General features: G+C 43.3%; 2 protein-coding genes across 4 annotated transcripts; both read left to right on the top strand.

Annotated features, from left to right (window-relative positions):
- Positions 1 to 892: 892 nt before the first annotated feature.
- On the top strand, positions 893 to 14,248 carry LOC310993028 (SLAIN motif-containing protein-like). Of its 2 annotated transcripts, none has more exons than XM_083981273.1 (9): positions 893 to 1,160; positions 1,681 to 2,366; positions 5,065 to 5,201; positions 6,040 to 6,162; positions 10,953 to 11,093; positions 11,364 to 11,693; positions 11,823 to 11,966; positions 12,826 to 13,123; positions 13,229 to 14,248. In XM_083981273.1, the coding sequence occupies exons 2-9, from the start codon at positions 1,690 to 1,692 to the stop codon at positions 13,281 to 13,283; spliced, it is 1,905 nt and encodes a 634-aa protein (XP_083837399.1). In that variant the 5' UTR covers positions 893 to 1,160; positions 1,681 to 1,689; the 3' UTR covers positions 13,284 to 14,248. The 2 variants fall into 2 exon arrangements, with proteins under 2 accessions (XP_083837399.1, XP_083837400.1); XM_083981274.1 differs by having other exon boundaries at positions 11,364 to 11,687.
- Positions 14,249 to 14,445: 197 nt separating this feature from the next.
- Positions 14,446 to 21,446, top strand: znf711 (zinc finger protein 711). Of its 2 annotated transcripts, XM_083980755.1 has the most exons (8): positions 14,446 to 14,849; positions 15,969 to 16,050; positions 16,179 to 16,277; positions 16,608 to 17,468; positions 17,603 to 17,749; positions 17,898 to 18,080; positions 18,365 to 18,502; positions 18,602 to 21,446. In XM_083980755.1, the coding sequence occupies exons 3-8, from the start codon at positions 16,199 to 16,201 to the stop codon at positions 19,780 to 19,782; spliced, it is 2,589 nt and encodes an 862-aa protein (XP_083836881.1). In that variant the 5' UTR covers positions 14,446 to 14,849; positions 15,969 to 16,050; positions 16,179 to 16,198; the 3' UTR covers positions 19,783 to 21,446. The 2 variants fall into 2 exon arrangements, with proteins under 2 accessions (XP_083836881.1, XP_083836882.1); XM_083980756.1 differs by lacking the exon at positions 16,179 to 16,277.
- The last annotated feature ends 210 nt before the right edge of the window (positions 21,447 to 21,656 follow it).

The following is a 21,656-nucleotide window of genomic DNA, read 5'->3' on the forward strand; positions in this document are numbered from 1 at the left end:
AAGGATTATATAAGCAGTTTCTCTGTGACACCAGCATCATTATTGTATTTTTCATGCATCAACAGTTGAGGTGTGAAGCACTACTGTTGTCTCTCATAAAACAAGTTATACAGGTACTTCTGGTTGCATCACTGCTTCCTTAGCATCATCTTGCCCAAACAAAACAACAGGCATAATAGTCTAGACATGAAGTGGGGGGTTACCTGAATTGTACTTTTTTTCTCATGAGTCTTACGTTGCCCGTACAACCAACGAAGAAAAGAAAATAAATAAATTAAAAAAACACAACAAACTGAGGTGACCCAACAGGTTATTGTTAACTTAGAAGAAGTCCTTGATAATTTGATTTGTTGCATTTATTCATATCATAACCTCTTTTCTTTTCTTTAGCAGTCTAATTTTGCCAATTTTTGTATAGGCTACAGAGACAAAGTGAAGTCCAGAATATATAAGTACAACAATGTATTCATCAGGAGGCATGTACCCTCCTGATTATCACCTTGTAATGAACAACAATGACAAGTGAGGTGTAGCCTATCTTGTATCTTTCAAATGTGTACACACACATTTGAAAAACTCAACATCTCAATCATCACCTAATATTGATTTATCTTTCTTTGTTTGACTGCCATTCTCTACAGTAGTCATTTGTCACTGTCTGCAAATTAAATACTGGTTGAGTTTTCACTTTTGGTACAAAGGAGTGCTGGACCATAATTAGGCAAATAGCGGCGCCCAATGGTCACAATAGAGAATACATAAATATATATTACTGCAGTACCACATCTCGTCCATGGGGGGCGCCAAGCACCAGGGGACTCCAGTAGGGGGAGGGGCGAGCGCCGCCGCTGCTGCAGGTCTGTTCAGTTCAGTCAGTGGGCTATCAGAAGTCCATCAACAAGCTAGTTAGCAGAGAGCGAGGTGATGAACGCTGTCGGCGGTGCAGCAGCAACAAGAGAGCATGGACTAGCCAACCGAGAGTTATCCCGGTGTCTCGACAATCAGTACCGAGCCGTGGACCGTTTCGGCCGGTCCTAATTAGCTGCTTCATTCATGCGGTCGCTGGCGCACAGAGGGGTTTGAGCTCCGGGTGGCGGGCGGGCGAAGCTCAGTCATCAGCAGCTCGCTGGGACAACTGGGACAACACGGCTCACTCACCGGTACGACTGTTTGGCTGCTAGCATGCTGCTAGCCGTAGCTCAGGTTAGCCGGAGTGTGTAAACATACATGTAGCTGTGTATTGTGTGAGGTGTTCCTGTCTATCACCGCAGCTTTACATGTTGCTGTAACGGTGTGTGGAGCATCCTCATGCAGCTAGCTCCAGGAGGCGGTTAATACAGTTGCAGTTAGCAACGGTAACGCTGAGGAAAAGTGATTGGCGTCACGTAAATACTTGTGGTCGTTGTTGGCACAAACTAACAGCGGCGCCCTTGATACTAGAGTTAGTTGAGTGACTACAACGAAAAACTTTGTGTGTGGTTACAAGTAGCTAGAGTTTGTGTTGTTGTTGTTAACCTCTGTGGTTTGGTTTATCCCAGACCTGAGTTGCGGTTGTGTTGCTGTAACGTTACCCAGTGGTGTGTTGAAACGCACCATTGATATGTGCTCACATGAAACCGTGTCGTATCCAGCTGCTCTCTCTATTGTCATGCATGTTAATGTTGCTCTCTCTGCTCACAGAGTGCGAGCATGGTGGTGGTCCCGGACAGTGCCAGCGTGGTCCCCCAGCCTGATAATAATGGCAGTCCCACTGGCCTCACAGAGAGCTCCAAGTCCGGGTGCGAGGAGGAAGAGGAGGGGGGTCAAGACCTGGCAGGGGTGGAGCTGGAGGAGGTCCGAAAGCTGCAGGAGCTCGTCCGTAGGTTGGAAGTCCAGAATGAGACCCTGCGCAACAGGGGGAGCAAGACTATCATCCACAGAGGTGCCAGCAGCAACAGCAACCTCACAGCCGCTGCTAATATCAATGAGAGGCTGACTTGTGAAGGGGTGACCAACTCCTGTCTCAGGTTGGAGCACAGTGGTGAGCTGGGCAGCACAGACTTTGAGCTGTCACCCCCACAAGACAGTAGCAGCAGCGAGGACATGTCCCCCCTGCCTGTGGCCAACAGGCTGGAGGAGGAGGACGAGGAGGAGGACGAGGACGAGGTGGATCGGGGTCCGTGTGGGGGCTTCCTCAGCTTGAGCTGCAGCAACGGAGCAGATGATACCCAGGGGCAGAGCCAGACACCAGAGAGCCCTTCTCAGGAAAGTTATGAGTCAGAGACACTTGCAGAGAGCGACTCAGGGGTGGACCAAACTGCACTGGATGAGGTGGATGTTCTCGATTTGGAAGATGAGTGTGCAGAAGTAGAAGACGAGGACAGCTGGTATGTTTCATCAGCTGTACTGTGCATACTTAGTTCAGTTACATTTGATTTGAGCAGGTTGCTGGACTAACACCGTTGCAAATGTAAGACACGATACAATTAGAAATACACCCAGTAATACTAGGTTCACTGGAAGTTCACCTACACATAGCAAGGGAAGCCTCTTCACCAAGATGAGTCATATACCTTCTTCTTTTATCCTCTAATTTTAAACAGCGTCAGTCCCCCACAGGGCAATGCCTATATACTGAAACGTTAGGTTTTTGGATCTAAAATTAGACATAATTCTCTCCTGACATTGATGCTGCATTTATTTTTCTAATCCGCAAAAACAAGTTGTCTTTTCTTGTACCACTTGACAGTGGTAAACATGTAACTATGAGGATCCAAGAATGAGGTGTTAGACAGAGAGAAGAATGTGGAGGCGGTAGAAGGAGCGGGGGCCTGTGTGATTAATTTCAGAAACAGCTGACATTTGAATTAGAGAGTGAGAAGCTGCTGCCTCTTCTCTCTTAAACTTGACTCTTGACTGTCTAGGTAGACAAAAGGCATGACCTATGTGCTTCCTGTTTGGCAGGTTATGATGAAACAATTGAGGGGATTTTTTTTTTATCGCCATCTGAAAACGAATGCCTTCCATAAGTGTCCTGTGTTGGACAAAAATAAGTTTCAGAAAACAATTAAAATAATGATAATAAATATGATGATTTCATCTTCATGATCTAAGTCTTGTTACACAATGTGCTAAAGATCAGCAAGCAATATCTGCAATAGCTTGTTCCTGAATGCAGGTCATTGAAAAGCTTGTAAAAAGCCAGTGTTGTTAGAAACAAGGTGGACTTTGCTTCTTTTGGTCCAGTTTAATTAGCAGAATGTAATCACCTAAAAGGAACCGAAATAGAAGATTAATCATTAATAATCCGTGCTAATTTTATGCCAGTAATCAGTATGTGTTTGTTTTTGCTGTTGCACATTGCATTGCCTAAAACAGATACCATATTGTGTTCTCACTGGCTACTTTAGCAGCTCAGCCATGAAGCTTAACAGCCGGACCATTCAGGACTTGTTTTTCAGTTTCACATCATTAGCCATACCATATGTGCTTTGCGAGGTTATCATAGCCAAAACATCCAATAATCCAAACGGCAACATAATCTGATCTGCTCTAGGCAGGAGGCTGCCGCATGGCTAAACTGCTTTGGGTGGGATTGCACAGCATGTGATCTGAGGGCCTCCCTGTGTGACCAGACCGCGGCAGGCACTGAAACACACTGGCAGATGCCACGTGATTTCACTTGATATGTTTTTGTAGTATTTGTAGAATCAAAATTGTACAAGAGATTAGAGAATTGACCTCATAAGAGAAGAAGAAACATAAAGTGTTGTCACTCTGGACCACAGACAGTGTTTCAGATCTTAGTAAAGTAGTTAGCTTTGTGATGTCTCTCAGCTTCACAGTCCAAAATGATCAGATTAGAGTAATAGCCATAGGGTTAATTTTAAAAATCTTTAAAATCTCTTCTTACAGTATTATCTAACAGTCTCCTCTCCAGTATAATTACAACCCCGATGTCTGGTCTAAAAGGGCCATATTGGTTTGTGGATGGCAGCAAACAGGTGACAACCTGCAACCAAAACTCTTTCCTGAATGGATCAAACGCAGGCAGGACGTGCGTTATTCTTCCACTTCAAACACAGGATTGTGTTTGAAGGAAGCAGCTCCAACTCCCCCACACAGAGGAGCTGTGCACTCTGGAAGGTTGCGTGACCCGAATATATTGCTCTCTGTATTGTTGCTCATTCCAGTGGGAAATGGGTCCTTTTGTATTTCTCCAATGGGAAGATGATTTGTAGTTGATTGGTCCAGAACCAGTCAGTCCGGGCTCTTTGTGTATCTATCTCAAAGGATCCACCCATGTGGTTGCCAGTTCAAAGATTGTGGTGAACTAATGGCTGTTTGCCCACACTGGGGCAACACTGGACATGCTGCAGGGGAAGCATCGAAAACACCCAGTCAAGTGTTGATTCAGTTGGTTGGCATACTGGTCCACAACTGTACACTGCACTGTGTGTATAACTGCACACATCACATTTTAGATATTGGTTTGTCCATCACCATCAGATTTAAAATGTTTTCAAACACAAAACCTATTCTAAATTTATAATAGTCCACTCCATACAGCCTGCTGAGCCAAATTTAGATTGATAACTGGCCCGGGTTGAGGCTGTCATAAAGTTGCATTTGTTATCTAAAGTATTTGCTCACTCGCTGTTTGCTCTGATCACGTTACTAACTCTAAACAGAACAGCCTCGTTGGTTGTTTGATGTGGGATTTTTGAAGCGCCATGGTGTCCTTTTGCCAAAAAAACATTCAGCTAGCTTCTCCCTCTGCTCAGTCAAGTCTGTGTCACACATTGTGAAGAGCACTCCCACTGCACACACCGCATGTTCAATGCTAGAGAGTGCATACTTTGCACTCCAGTGGTTCACACTAATCTCTGGCTTGCTCTTATTCAAATTGTCTGCACTGCAGTTACTGGCAAACACCTTTGACAAGCATGTTTAATAAAAAGTAGATTAGTCTTACTTCTTCAGCCTTTTCCAGACTACAGTTTTCCCGTCTGTGTTACCCATTGTTGTTGCTCGAATTTCCCAGAGTCATAACAAGTTTTCTTCTTGTCTACCTCTTCTCTTCAGGTTGTATGTGTCTCCTAAAAAGCAAGTAGCAGAACCAGGGCCAGAGTCTCCGTTGAAATGGTGTCGGCAGGTTCTTGATCACCGCAGCCCGGAGACAGAAATGGCATGTCGGACCCTGATCAACCGCTTGGACCAGAGTATGCTTTTAATGAACATATATTTGCATTTAACTGAACCAACGTTTTTATTGATCTGTGTCTTGAAACGTTTACTGAAAAAGCCCTTAGAGGAATAGTCTTTCAGCCCATCACATACAGAGACAGTCTTACCCCCTTAGGTGTCTGACCTGTATTGCTTTCTTATTTACAGTTCACCTCCACTGTGCATGTGCATGCGACTGTGTGGGTTTTAGTCATATGACAATGCTTGAGCACTCACAGTGAATGTGCACATGGTGTGTATGTCTTCATGTGTGGACAGAAGTTTGTGTGTGTTCCAACGTTCTCTATTCATTATTTATCCTGCTCGCAGCTCCAGCTTCCTGTGCACGGCAGAACCTGAACAACAAAGTTATTCACACGGGGGCTGAATGACTTCATGAAGTCATGGGTTGGGTTGAATTACCTTCCCCCCTAGGCTCAGGTGTTCTTTTTTAAACGGTAGCACCGGGCCATGAAACTGCTAGGTGCAAAGCAGGTTTAGCTTGACTTCTGAACATGTAGGAATAGTAATTAAGGGTTAGGAAATGGGTCAAAAGAAAAAAACTATTTTGAATATTGTGAATCCGTTTTTAACAACTTTATGCAGGTTAATGTTTTGACTGTTCCTCAACGCTCTAGTGTACTTATACCTTTTATGATAATGTACATCAAACTATAAAGTATAAAAGGCTGTAGTGTAAAACTTCAATCTGCACTGACATCTTATATTATTTACTCTACTACCAGCCATACTTGGCTTTACTTCACGGCTGTTCTTTGATGTCGTCCTTTTAAACTGTGTATGATCTCCTCTGTCCTGTCCTGTCCCCTGCAGCATCTCGGTGGAGGAACATGTACAGCAGCCCATCAGCAGAGGCAGGCTCGGCAGGCTCAGGCCTGATCTCTCCTGGGTACCACAAATCAACTAACAAATCCCTACTAACTTGTGGCAGCTCAGGTATGGCATGACATTAACACACTGTGCTCCTTATTTTCTGCTCAACACAATAATGGGATTGACCTCAGTTCATGTAAGGATATAGGTCACTTGATATGTGTGTACACTAATGCATCAGCTGTGTGTTCTTTTGGGGAGTGGGGTAGTTGAATGTACATTACTAACCATTTTTCAAAACAGGTTTATTTAGATTTTTTTAATTCTACGAGGCAGCCTTTGTTTGCCATTCATTGTATTTCTGTATTGCAGTCAGGTTTTCATGACAAAGAGCTTCATGCAATGTGTCATTTGTCCCAGCATAGAAATCAAACCAATGGCCTCAAGTCCAGACAGCTAATCAGACGGACACCGAACACTGACATTAACCTGTGTATGTGTGTGTTGGACTTCACAATGACTCAACACAGACGACAAAGTCAGTCAGTCAGTTGACTGGTCTGAATCTTTTGTGTGTGTGTATGCGTGTTTGTGTGCGTTGCATCATGCTGCCAGGTGTGTGAAAGCACTGCACTGCCCTCCAACTCGCTGGGTCAGAGAGAGAGAGAGAGAGAGAGAGAGAGGTGTAGTAGGAAACAGTGACAAAGCACCACAGACCAATGTCTCAGTCAGAAACACAGTTGGTGAAATAACAAATATGAAATCTCTTCTCCTGATATGGTCTGTTTCCCAGAGTAGAACCAATAATGTCAAGTGTTTTTTGCTGGAGGATGACATTTGAAAATGAGGTGCGTTCCTGCTCAGGGTGGAGGAGCAGATTTGTTCCAAGTTTCACTCAGTCATAGGTCACCATGCACTCCAACACTCAGATACAGTATACTGCCCTACAACGGAAGAAAGGGGTAACTCCTCAGAGTGCAGTTCTGAGAAAAATTAGTTTAAAGTATGTTTGTTGTCCAGTCAACTGTATTGAACTTAGGATTCTGAAAATTGGTCAAATCCTTGCTTTTGCGAGTAGTATTCTAGCTGTGTAAAAATATTTAACTCAAACTTAACATTTTACCCTTATTTCAGAGTTACCTCTGTCTGTCTGTGCATTGAGGCAAAATATAAGCTGGCCATACAACGCAAGAAAGGGGTAACTCCCATTGGTTCTAAAATGGTAGTAGCCTGTTGTACAGTAGGGCCTGTTGAACATTCTATACACAGGAAGAAAAAGGTAACTCATGTTACTGTGTTCTCTCGTTGTTTCCCCACAGCTTTGGGTAGTTCTATACACAGAGAGAAAGGGGTAACTCTAGTTACTGTGTTCTCTTGTTGTTTCACCACAGTTTTTGGGAGTTACTGTGAAAACCACCCACAAATATATCCCAAATAAGATAAAGTTGAGTCAAGATATTTATCCACATGATGTAGCAGACCTTTAATGTCCCAGAAATGACAAAATCTCATTTTTGACAAAAAATGAGTTACCCCTTTCTTGCGTTGTAGGGCAGTATAGATGTCCTCACTCACCTCGTCTGAATATGTCAGCCAATAGTGTAAAAGTAAAGGACCTTATAGCTGAATGTCATGACGCATGTTTCAGTGTTAAACTTATAATTATAAAATGATAATCTGCAACATTTCTTACACTAGCACCACCCTTCATGCTGCAGCCGTGCAGACCGTGCCAGTGTAATATAACAGTAAATAATAATATCTTTTGTCTATATATCACTTTTAGAACTTGTAGAACGTTTTTACAACAAGAACTGAAATGTTGCCAAACTGCAGCGCACCAAACTGAATTTATCTACTTGATTGATTGATTGATTGATTGATTGATTGATTGATTGATTGATTGATTGATTTATTCGTCCATTCCACAAAACATTAACATACACAAACAAGTCAAAATTTCATAATCAATATGGGCGAAACTTACTAGCGAGAATCAGTTTGTTTCTGTCACACTCAGGCTTACAACTTAAATTTCCTGTTATCACATTTAGTTACTGATGTATGTGTGTGTCTGGTTGTGTTTTCACAGAGATGTCATATGAATGTATGAAAGAAAGGGGTAAGAAATATCAGTGAAATAGTTGTTAAACTGTAGAGGAGTCCCTAATTCATTAATTGGTCTCAGCTGTGGCTCTGGCCTGAAACTAAGAAGTTTCTATGACAACTTAAAGGGTTACCACGACAATGGTGCAGGCACAAAAATGGAGAAAGAGGGTGATTTTCTGCCTTGGCGATGGTCCTCACATTTGGGCTTATTGTGACAAAAGAGTAGTTTCTGTCAAAAAAAGAAGCAGACTATAAGCAGCCAGAGCCCTTCCCAAACTCGTTAATATGTTTTTGGTGTCTCTACCGTTAATATTTTGGAAACCCTTGAGAGCCAAGAAAAGAAGCGCTTCTGCTTTTCTCTGGGCAGGTGGATGGGACTGGCCTCACTCAGAGGCTCAAAGCTCAAATTCTGTAAGTCTCTGCTTGTTCGAGCACATTGTGAGAAAGATGATAGGTTTGTCTACAACTATGGAAAAAATCATCGGTGCAGAGTGTAATTTGTGGCTGGGAGCAGCATGTAAAGATGAAATTTAAGACAATTTCAGACAACTTCTCCCACTAGCAGATGACGTCACCCACTCTAGCCTGAACATTCCATGCAATACACACCCATTATAATCTCAAAATGATTGCAGTCATTGAACAGCAATTGATCAAAAACTATAAACTACTATACTTCATAGCTATAGAGGTCAGTACCACTGTGCTGGGCCCTGTCGCACAAGTAAGTGATGCTCGGAAAAGGCAAATGTGTATTTGGTAGCTTGTTTTATTACACAGGTTGCCGTTGGTCTCCCAGCTCGGAAGTGATAGATGTAGCAATTTCTGCCCAACACGTAAGATATTCTATTATTAGACCCATGAAGGGGAAATTTGCAGGAAACACATGAATGCATGCATGCATGTGTGCTTGGCTGATACACTGGAAGATGGTTATCGTAATGGAAATGAAAACATGTGGTGTATTGAAGGTCTTTGGCAATGCTAACCTGCGTGAAATAATGTATATTGTATAGTAATGTAATGTTAATGGTCTTGACTTTGTGGTGATTGTTACACTGCATTTATTCCTCACATTGTCTCGCTGCGCCTGACAGACCAGCAATGCTCATGTTGTTGTGAAAACTGTGTAAATAACAAATCTTTGCATGAATTTGTAAATGCTTGCCTCGATGGCAGTGACCCTATCTAATCTCAGACTTTTTACATAACCAAATGCCCCTGGATGATGTTGTCATTTCCTGTTTGTCTCAGTCTGAGTTTTGGGCCTGTGTCAGACAGACACGCCTGGCAGGAGAACTTTGCATACAGCTTTTCTGGCCAGCAGCAGCAGCAGCAGCAGACAGTCCTTTCCAGACTGATGCTGCTGGATACGTTTGAGTGAAGTTAGGGTGAACTGATTATCAATTTAAATTGTGATTGTCATACAACTTTTGTCTACATTCATGTTAAATTCTCAAAGATCTGGTGGTCTGTCCAATGCCTTTTGTAAAATATATACTATATTAATCTGGTGAATTTTCAAACATCTCTGTTTGCCCTAATACAGGCATCACTGCACCGTTAGCTGCGTTAGGATGAGTTAAGCCTCACATACCTCTAGCTGATTATGAATGATGGGGCAACTTTGCCTCAATATTTCTCAACTTAAAAAAAGAACATTGTTATAAGCTTATCTGCCTAATTACCTTAAGGCAATCACACAGTTGTTTAAAGGGATAGTTCAACATTTTGGTAAATTGGCCCATTGCCATAATCGCTATAGTCATAGAAGTAGGTTCGTTACCTTTATTTGTCGGTGTAAGCTATTTTTAGAACGGAGGAGCGGAGCGGCAGGCTGTTCAGAGCTACACTATGGAGGCTAATGGAATTTCTTGGTTTCCCTCATCAAACTCATCAAATACACAATCCCAAAACTCCAAAACGCTTTCGTGGACAAGTTGTGACCTGCACATTCACCACGCTATGAGATAATAATGGAACGTTACGAAACGGAGCCGTTTTCGAGGTAAATACAGAGTCTGCTTGCTGAAAAACTGTCCCTGAACGCAACGCGCATCAGCGGTTTTGCATGAATTTACCTCTAAAACAACTCTGTCTCGTAACGTTCTATTATTATCTCATAGCGTGGTGATTGTGCAGCTCACAACTTGTCCACGAAAGCGTTTTGGAGTTTTGGGATTTTGTATTTGATGAGTTTGATGAGGGAAACCAAGAAATTCCATTAGCCTCCATAGTGTAGCTCTGAACAGCCTGCCGCTCCGCTCCTCCATTCTAAAAATAGCTTACACCGACAAATAAAGGTAACGAACCTACTGCTATGACTATAGGGATTATGGCAATGGGCCAATTTGCCAAAATGTTGAACTATCCCTTTAAGCCTTATCAGTCAATCCCTGTCATCTGCTGAGCAGAGTGTGACAGATCCTGGTAGCATCTAATCTTTTGTGATCAATTTAGTAACCACATATGTGATGGGTGAACATTTGTCACACTCATTTTGTGTTATGAATGCAGGCAGATTAATCAAGACAGCACTTTATTTAGCCTCATGTCCAGTTCTAACTGTCCTTATACACAGTCAAGCAAAATCTTGTCACTCCTTTTGAATGAGTATGAAGGTGCGTTGCCTGACCTGTATTTGTTCAAACAACCCTCAAAGGCATTATTTCAAATCCAGCTTTGTGGTAACTCTCTTTCTTAGCAACAGAGGTGGAAATACGTTTGAGAGAGTGCGGCCAATGTTGCTGTCATACGTGTGTGAGAAGCAGCTCATTGTGACACGTATCCCACTGTGTTTACAGGTGTCACAAGCATGCAATCAGCCCTGAGCTCTCAGTCCTCAATAGACAGTGAGCTCAGCACATCAGATGACTCCATCTCTATGGGCTACAAGCTGCAGGATCTCACCGATGTCCAGATCATGGCTCGCCTGCAGGAAGAAAGTGGGTAGAGGTGTCACATTGAGTGCCGGATGTTTTCTGTAATTGTGTTTCTAAAATCTAGAGAGTGGAACTATGTAAATGGCTACTGATGATTTAGGAGAATGAATTAGCATAGTTAGCCAAAGGATGAACATCTGCATACATTTCAGTAAGTCAGTCAGAAGCTCCTACACAGTTTTCTTTGATTTTCATATGAGCATGAATCTGTGAGTACACTTGCACTGCTCCTGGTATCAGTGCTTTTTTTCACTGCATTTTTGTTGTTGTCAGGTCTCAGGCAGGATTATGCTTCCAGCTCAGCGTCTGCATCCCGCCGCAGCTCCTCAGCATCTCTACAGTCTCTGCGCCGTGGTGGCACCTACAGTGACCAGGAATTTGACAGTTACAGCCTGGAAGATGAAGAGGATGAGTTCTGCTCTATGCCCCAGCGACGACACCGCTTCACCCCCTCGCCCTTAGGTTCACCTCGGTGCCTGTCTCCCTCTATCTCCAACCACGGTCAGGAATACAACGGTCGACTCGGGGCCCCACGCACAAGAACACCCAGACGATCTCTCCAGGGCCCCAGTGCCGAGCTGCTAAAGTTTGCCAAGAGTGAGGGTAGGCCATAATCAGTAATAATTCACCATTACACATATGGTTATTAGGAAGATCAGAACAGAGATTGTTGTTGTACCAAAGCTGTGCTGATATGCATTCTGTTGTTAAATGTGTTATGTATGGTTGCAGAGGAGTTGAGGCACAGCATGCCTAATCTGGCCCCACGCACCAGCCTACGTTCACTGGAGGCAGTCAGAAACAGCCGCAGCATGGAGGCTAACCTCCAGAGCTCTGGCAACCGCATGTCCCACCTGACTCACTCCCCCTCCACAGGTAACCCTGCCCTCCTCACCTGGGCCACACCATTCCTCCAATGTAATAGCACCTGTATTTGTCTTGCACATAGCCCTCTGTATCATGTCACTTCTATCCTACCACCTTACCTCCTTTTAACCTTTGCATGACCACAAGCAGGATTTGACATGTACACAGGAAGAACGTCTTAAAGGTACCATGTGGAATACAGTAGTGCTGCACAGCCATTTTTTATGAGATGCTTCCACATTTGCCTATATCCTTCACGTGCACAAGGACACATACGTGGGTGGAATGATACACATTCTTGGCCGCTCCCCCAAGCTGTACTACAGATAGATGGATGCCAGCAATGCAGTGTAGAAGTGAAATGTTTAGGGAAAAAAACGTATTACATGTTATAATATATTTATTTATATCCAAGAAAACATTTTAAAATAGATAACTATAACAACTAATAAATAACTAATGTGACTAAATCTTAACCTAACTCATATAATATGGATCATACCTACTTGTTCCACACAAAGCACCCCACTTTTTGCCCTACTAGTTTTGTCCCTTGACAAGACCTTGACTACTTATCCTCCCTGACAACCCCCAGGTAATGTACAGGTAAACCTCTTTACCCCAAACCCTTTTTGTCACCTGCTACATGATTATTCCACCACTCTGCTCCAAACTTATCCTTTGTAATCCAACACTGATCTTCCCAGGCCTGCCTCAAACTCTGTACACGTTGCAAATGAGGATTTCAAGTATAACATATTAAATGTTGTATGTATTAACAATATTTATTTTATTTCCCAAGTTGTGTTAAAGGAACCGTCTGGATTGAGACTGTGTTATATTGGTTGTGCCTTTCTTCCACCTCAAGGTATGGCCTGTAGTCGGCTGCGTAGCAACGGCCAGTCTCCACTCTCACTGCGGACTCCAGTTAAAGCTGTACCTCCAGTGGGCTCCATGCCGCCTGGTCGTCAGCCTCCAAGAGGTTTGCCTGTCATCCAAGGACCACCTGCAGGAGGTGGCCGCAGGGTCCAGTCCCCAGGTTCTGCCAATGGTGGAACCTACATACCTGGGAGGGCCTCTACTGGGGCAGGGAGGCCTGCTGTTGGCCGAGGACAGGCTGCGTCATCAGCTTCCACCAGGAGTAAACTCTCACAGCCAACCAGGAGGTGAATGTTTAAATGGAAAGCTACAAAGCTGTTAATATATATATAGCAAATTTGTTCAAAGCCACTAAAGCGTGAATTACACTAAATCCCTCTTTTATTAAATAGGTCTTTGGGCATGGCAAAAATCTCAGATGAGTCCTGGAAAGATGGCTGTTACTGAGTCTGGCCAGTGATGAAGGATGTCCACTGCTGCAACCCTCACCTGACCTCTCCACAATACCTCTCAGAGTACAAAAAACACAGCCACTGTGTCCACAAATGTGTCGTACAACCTCCCTGATTTAAGACTGGAGCGCTGGGCTGCACTGGATTCATAGTTAAGACTCATCTCTTTCTCTAGCATGAAACATTGTCAACATACACAGAGAGGATGTGTAGGCAGACAAAAAAAAGGCACACATGCACACTCCACTTGTTATATGGACCAACTCTGAGCTTCCAGAAGATTTGTTTGTGTCAATTTTAATTATTTTTCTATGGGTATTGTGAGAACTGCTGGAATATTAAGGGGTGTAATTACTATTCTGTTGATGTAATTGATATGAAGACAATTTAAATGAAGATATGATATTGCTGGTCTGTTCATTTTCTGTGTGAATTCCTACTAGATGAAGGTGCTGAGTGTTGCATGCACGGTTTTGTTTTTCTGTATCCCCTCAGCCTTTGCATCATTATGTAACTGCAATAAGACAGATCTTCCATGTGTCCCATAATGATCTGTGTGAATTTTTGAATGTGTGAGTCGTTCCTAGTGAAATTCTTAGGTTTGTGTTTTGCTTTGTGCTTACACAGCAATGCAACTCCTGTCAACCACACTGCCCTTATGAATAATATTAAAAAAAGGAAAATATGGTTTGTGCCAAGGTGCATTTCAGCTGCAACACTTTCTAATTCCAGAAATAATCTCAAGTCATTAAGGTACTGTTAATGTACTGCATTTTCCAGGCATTTTTACTGCATATCTAGAGGTGTACAGTAGTGTTTGCTTTTGGATACCACTGTAATGAAGACAATGTTTATGCACGAAGGCCGTGTGCCTTAGACAGCTATGCACCCTCATGCAGAGTGCCTCTGAAAATTAGGAGCTGTAATGAAAAATAATAATAAAGTCTACCCTGAACTGAATTGTATCTCGGGTTGTTTTTAATCCATGCATGCCGAGCTGGGGACTGTTTGCATCATATGCTAATTGGTCACACACTGTGCGTAGTATCCGCAGCACAGACAGCGAGCGGCAGTGCCGTTATCATCAGCTGGATATTTCCTGGATGCATGACCAAACGCTTCACAAACGTGGAGCTACCCACCCCCTGTGACAAAATGGCCTACAGGCCTCATCTACGCATACAAACTCTGAGCGCACAGTCTGCAATGACATTATTATTATTTTTTATTTCTCTGTGTGATAACGTCTGGATATTGTGTCTACAAACGGAGCATAAATATGTCCCCATTAAGAGAATGACTGCGTTAATGTAACTCTGCTCTCTTATGCATGACGCAAATAGTAAGGGATCAGCGGTAAACGAGGCCACGCATTGTCTGCCCCCCGCCCTCCCTCTGCTTGTCAGGAAGCAAGCTGATTGGCCGAGGCCTAGCAAAGAGTGCCCGGGGATCCAAAACTGCAGGCCGCACTTAGCTTACCGTCAAAAATAAACCAAAACAATAACAGACAAAACTGAGAGGGGGGAGAAACGCCGATAGAGTCGGAAGACGACGTTATCAGGTAAAATTATTTTGAATCGATTTGAAAGGCATGTTGAATAAGACACAAGGGCCCAGTCGGCCGTAGCGGGCCTCTTTCAGCCTCTTCGAAAAACAACATGGAAGATAATGCGGCAGAAGCTGCGCCACCTAGCTTAGCAGGCTAGCTAGCCAAACGGACGGCCGTCGTCGCGCAGACAAGAGCGACACGCCAGAGCAGATCATAATGCGATAATTAAAACGTTTGCTTGTGCTAGTGGCTTTACAAATGTTGTGACGTTTAGCGTGTTTGATGTCGGAACAGTTAATTAATACGGGCTATCGTCTGTCTTGAATTAGCCGGTATGCTAAAACAAAATGGCGCACAGAGGAACAGCCCTAGCTCGCTTGCTAGTTAGCTCCTGTGGGTGGAGGGCGGTAGCCGCCCTAGTATGCATTGCATAACGTCTGCGGTACTTTCATTGGCGGCCATAAACTCCGAGCATGTGTAGTTTTGTGCAAAGAGTCCAGTGTACAAGACTTTTTTTCACGACCAAAGTGTGGCACCACATTGTTGGTTTGTATTTTTTCCCCAGGATGATGTATCTGTGGAAATCGGGCACCCACAGCGTTACTACATACCACTGCAGACATCACATATCTGGCTTATTTGTTTCGAACCGTCATGTGACGACAGTGCATTTCCTCCCACAAAAACAAGCAGGGTATATCTTCTACGAGCGGCTGCCTCTGAGCTCGTCCCTGTGCACAGTGAGCGGGGCAGCCCTTTGTCTCTGCAGGGCTCCAGCCATCAGGCTCAACCAGTACCAGGTGTATAGCTACATGTTCTCAGGTTGAACCTGCCTGCAGTACTCTTACTAGGCAATGGATGGTGCCACTGGTCAACAACATACTTGCCCCTGCTCAGTGGTAGTAAATAGACTTCTTCCCGCTGTATTTCCTTGATAGAGGCCATTCATTGTTATGACATTAGCCCTTATTATAAACCTGAGCCCAGAGATAAAGTTTGTTATTTTATTACATTGTACTTACAATAAAACACTCTGACCAAGGTGAATGAAGTAATTGTCCTGTTTGTTTATATATTTTATTGTCAACATAATGTTCATCAACACAATTTGTGATTATGTTTTTTCTTTAGATGGTTTGATTACCTTGATGGAAGGAAGCACGTCAGATATCCCATCGGTTTTATTCTAAGGGTTTTGTCATCAAATGTGAAGGTATGTATTAAATATAAACCAATGTTGCATTGCCAGTTTAATTCACTTTCACTTTCAAATTCGCATTAACAAAAAAGAGAAACACAGTGGAAAACCACATCTAACACAATATACACTGTAATTTCCAGTCTTTTTTCTGAGTAAAGTCATGGATCAAGGAGGAGGGGTGTTGGAGCTTCACACTCAGGAGCTAAAGATGCCCCACGCTATGATCATGCAAGACTTTGGTAGGTCAAGTAAGACATGGTGGTATGCATTATATTGTATACAGTTCTTAGTTTTACCATGCAACATGTTATAGAAGCCAAATATCCCCACTAGTAAAAAGAGAGCTGATACCCAAAGCTCTCAAAAAGACCAAGGACCAAGATACCTAGACCAAAGACCCTTTCTGTACCCTATCCTATAAAGCTGTCAGTGCAAACATGATTTAATTAATACAAATCTAAATGGTAAAGTCACAATAACAATACATGGAATGTGCACAAAGCTGTGGACTCTTGCTCTAATTACGTTTTTGTTGTTTCAAACATTTTTTGTTTTGTTTTGTTTTACAGTTGCAGGCATGGGAGGTCTGGCTCACATTGACGGGGAGCACATTGTGGTATCTGTCCCCGAGGGTATGCTTCTTTCCGATGTGATGACAGATGAGGGTATCCTCCTGGAGCATGAGCTTGAGGTGGAAGGCCTTGAAACGCAGGTGGTGGAAGGCCTGGAGACAGAGGTGGTTGAAGGACTAGAGACCGAGGTGGTGGAGAGCTTACATGCAGATGTAGAAGGCTTGGAGGCAGAGGTGGTTGAAGGCCTACAAACGCAGGTTGTAGAGCTGGAGGCTCAGGTTGTCGAGGGCCTGGACGGTGAGGTGGAAGTGGAGGGTCTTGAAACTGAAGTGGTAGAGGGCCTGGAAACCGAGGTAGACGTTGAGGATCTAGAAGCTCATGTTGTGGAGGGCCTTGAGGAGGAAGTGGAAGTGGAGGGGTTAGAAGCTGAGGTTGTCGAAGGGCTTGAGGTAGATGTGGAAAGTCTGCAGTCTCAAGGAGTTGAGGCCCATGAAATAACCAGTGAAGACATGGTGTCCTCAGAGCACAGTGTAATCATGCCTGACAATATTCTTGGGACAGAAGTTGCAATAGAGGAAGCCCTGGATCCCCACCATCACCACGTCCTCACATCAGACCTCATCCAGGCCTCAAACCACCACCATGATGACATGCCAGACCAGGTGTTTGTTGCAGAGCTTCTGTCTGAGCACCAGGACAACACCCTGGACCACCAGCTTGTGTCAGAGGGTTTGATGGTGACAGAGGCCAGCGGAGAGACCATAATACACGAACAGCTGCCAACTGAGGCGGTTCCTCTGCAGACAGATGAGGATGATGATGCAAGAAGCAGCTCAGAAGATTACCTCATGATCTCCTGTAAGACATTTTGTCATGAAACAACAGCTGTGAGAACACAACATAGATTGATGAACACTGAACACTGTTCTTGTTGCTGCTATAATACAATGTTGGATAACCGGAAGTTTGTATATTTGTTTGCCTCGTTGCAGTGGATGAGGTGGGAGAGAAGTTGGACATAGGAGACACTCCTCTTGAGATCAGCACTGAGGTAATGGAAGATAAAGAATCCAAAGAGGAGGACGGCTCTGAGGTCATCAAAGTCTACATTTTTAAAGCTGAAGCAGACGACGATTTAGGCAAGAGACTTTTAAATTCACAATTTCTTTGTCTGCTGGCAATACATAACTTACACAATTTATTAAATTACTATATTTGTTCCTTTTCAAGTGGGTATAGTATATGTCATTTTTTATGAAACTGTATTTTTGTTTATTTGTTTACCAGGTGGAACAGAGGTAATAACAGAGGATGATTACCAGAATGGCCACCCGGACCTGGAAGCAGCCTCATCAGGCAGACTGGGAGTTGGCCGTGACAAGATGGTCTACATGGCAGTCAAGAACCATCCTAAAGAAGATGACGATGACGACGACGATGACAGCGATGAGGATGATGATGATGACATCAGTATGTTCAGTTGTGAAACAGCTTTTGGTGCATTTGTTGTATCACGTATATTTTGTAAATCACTAGAAAGTGTCCAAACTGTCTGCTGTTTAAAAGATCATCAGTTGGGAGGCTTCTGTGTATCAGCATTTTCTATTGGTGATTTGCTCAGGAATAAATAACACATTTCAAGCAAACTGTATTTTAAAAGTGACCAATTCTAGCAGGTCCCTTTTTTAGAAGTAAACTTAAATAATGTTGCCTAGCCTGTTGTTAATGTAATGAAAACTCTCATGTCCTCGCAGGTAATACCATTGATCAGGTGAAGAATGGCACAGCTACACCTTTTCTGCAAATCCGCGAAGGGCTGGGTGCCAACCGTACTCTTAATAAACCCAAAGCCAAGAAGAAGAAGAAAGGCGACACGCGGCAGTGTCAGACTGGTATGATCAGTGCATGGACATAATATGATTTGATAATTCTCACTGAAGGTTGTTTACGGTTATCTAGATCATACACAATTTTCTAAACTTCCCTTTCAGCTGTTATCATTGGACCAGATGGCATGCCTCTGACAGTCTACCCCTGCCACATATGTGGAAAGAAGTTTCGTTCACGAGGCTTCCTCAAATGCCACATGAAGAACCACCCGGACCATCTGCTTAAGAAGAAGTACCAGTGTACAGACTGCGACTTCACCACCAACAAGAAGGTTAGTTTCCACAACCATTTGGAAAGTCACAAGCTGCTGAGCCACAACAATGAGCGGTCTCCAGAATACACTGAGTACGCACGACGCTACCACGAGTCCAGTCCCTTGGGCTCTGACAAGCTGATCGTCAAGGACCGGGAGCCTAAACTGCATCACTGCAAGTACTGCGACTATGAGACAGCTGAACAGGGCTTACTCAACCGTCACCTGCTGGCTGTGCATAGCAAGAACTTTGCGCATGTGTGCGTTGAGTGCGCCAAAGGCTTCCGCCATCCGTCAGAGCTGAAGAAACACATGCGGACCCATACAGGCGAGAAGCCCTACCAGTGCCCGCACTGTGAGTTCCGCTGCGCAGATCAGTCCAACCTAAAGACTCACATCAAGAGCAAGCATGGTGCCGATCTGCCTTTCAAGTGCAGCCACTGTCCCCAAGCCTACGCTGACGCCCGGGAACTCCAGCGTCATATAGAAATGGTGCAAGGCCACAAGACCCACCAGTGCCCACATTGTGAGCACAAGAGCACTAACTCCAGTGACCTGAAACGACACATTATCTCCGTGCACACCAAGGACTTTCCGCATCAGTGTGACGTGTGTGAGAAAGGCTTTCACAGGCCCTCGGAGTTGAAGAAACACGCGGAGACGCACAAGGGCAACAAGGTGCACCAGTGCCGGCATTGTAACTTCAACGCTCCCGACACCTTCACCCTGAGCCGCCATATTTTGTCCTTGCATACTAAGGACCTCCCCTTTAAGTGCAAGCGCTGCCGGCGAGGCTTCCGACAGCCCGCTGAGCTGAAGAAGCACATGAAGACACACAGTGGTAGAAAGGTTTATCAGTGCCAGTATTGTGAGTATAACAGTACGGACGCTTCTGGCTTCAAACGCCATGTCATCTCCATTCACACCAAGGACTACCCCCACCGCTGCGACTACTGCACCAAGGGCTTTAGGAGACCTTCAGAGAAGAGCCAGCACATAGCCAGGCATCATAAAGACATGTTGATGTAATGTCATCACGCACACAAACACACTTTTTCCCCGAGTAAATCTGTGTCACACACCCAGAGGTAATTTTAGTGTATTAACAAAGAAATGACGATGTAGGCTGTTGACGAAGACGACAACATCATAATTGCCGTTCTGTGTTCTGTGTCGTAATGGGTGTAAACCTCCTCCCCCAGGGGTAATACAAGAACACATTTTTAGAGGGGGTGAAGTCTAAAAACACAGTGTGTACACTGAGTGGGACAGCTGTAAATTGTGTTTTTGTTTTGTTGCAGAAAATCACATATGAACATATATTCAGGGTTTCAAATGTCTATATTTTTATACCCACTCAGCTGAAATGCTGCAAGGTGATGACTGTGTCCTGTAAAACAGAAAGCGGTGCTTTGTGAACGTCATGCCAGGTTATCAGATGATGTGGACTGAGTACAGGAGAAGATTGCCTCCACAGTACCAACTAGTATCTATTTTCCTTATTAACCAGCTTTTACTCTGATGTTTGTGTTCAATGCCGTTCAGTGGTCTTTAATGGGCAAAGCCATTCATGAGTTCACAAATGGTTTTCAGTAATGCTGACACGTTACGCACCTTAAAAAGATATTTCAGTGACTCTTAACAGTTCAATTTCCATCATTTAAAATTTCCTCCTAAGCCTGAACACTTGGATCTATTCTATTAAGTGAATCATGTATAATATAGGCTATTCTGTTAACTATATCTGAAAAGATGAAACAGAAATTCTCTGGTCTGATCAGCTGTGCCCAGCAAAGAGAAGGGTTGATTTGGTATATTAGTAGAATATCCCTTTAGTGTACACATTTCTGACACAGAAATCTGCTATTCTATCTGCTATGATGGTGCCAGTAAATAACAGGTGTATTATTATATGAGCTACACAGATGGCTGGCTCTATGTCCAATATAAAGCCCTGAAGTGGTTATATGTGACTGCCACTGCAAGTTGCATGTGTGACGTTACCTATATGACACAGATGTGCTCTCGGCTAACCATTTGATCGCAATCATGCCTTACATCTGTTGGTCTTTATCCCTTAAGCACTGATGAACACAGCTAATCAAAAAGAATAAGTGATTTTAACTCTCAAACATGCTGTATCAATACCATTCTCTCAGAGATTGTGTGTTTGAGTCAGTAGAAAGCACTTTAATAACTTTTTTTTTTTGTATTTTAATCACATGTATAGGGGCTATATATGTATATACATGTATGTATATACATATATATAAACCCTAGAAATAAACACGTACAGAGCTTTGTGAGTGGGTGAAGGAGTAGATTGTTTTTGAGTGTCATCTCTAACAAGTGGGCACGATCCATTAATGCATCAAAACTGAATTGTCATTGAAAGTGGTGGGTGAAAACCATTTATTGTTTTGTTCTATGGATAAGTGATTGGGTTTTGTGTTTTATTTGTGCTCACTAACAAGTTTCCCATACCCTAGCCCTACAGTCCTAAATAACCCAACCCAATCCCAAACAATGGATTATTCCCTTGAAGTCAGTGGTCATCATATTGGCATTAGTCTTTAAAGTATGCACATATGCTGTCTCCATGAAATTAATTGTGGTATATATTAAAAATCCCTGCATTTCGTGTACCTTAGTCTATATATTTTTTTCAGTCTGATTGTGGATAAACTACTGGTGGGGAAAAACCAAAATAAACAATTATCTTTTTACACTTTTTGTCCTTAATGTCCTGCATAACTGCTGAAAGGCTGGGTCAGGAATTTGATTTGTATTCAACAAAAATATATGCATGTTGTCATCTGTTAATTTATTTTGCAAATCACTCCTGTAGGACATCAAAGAATACAGATAAAATGGATTCATACCCTTGTATTTCTCCCATCAGA

This window comes from Trachurus trachurus (genome assembly GCF_905171665.1).
Source record: "Trachurus trachurus genome assembly, chromosome: 10".
NCBI lineage: Eukaryota > Metazoa > Chordata > Actinopteri > Carangiformes > Carangidae > Trachurus > Trachurus trachurus.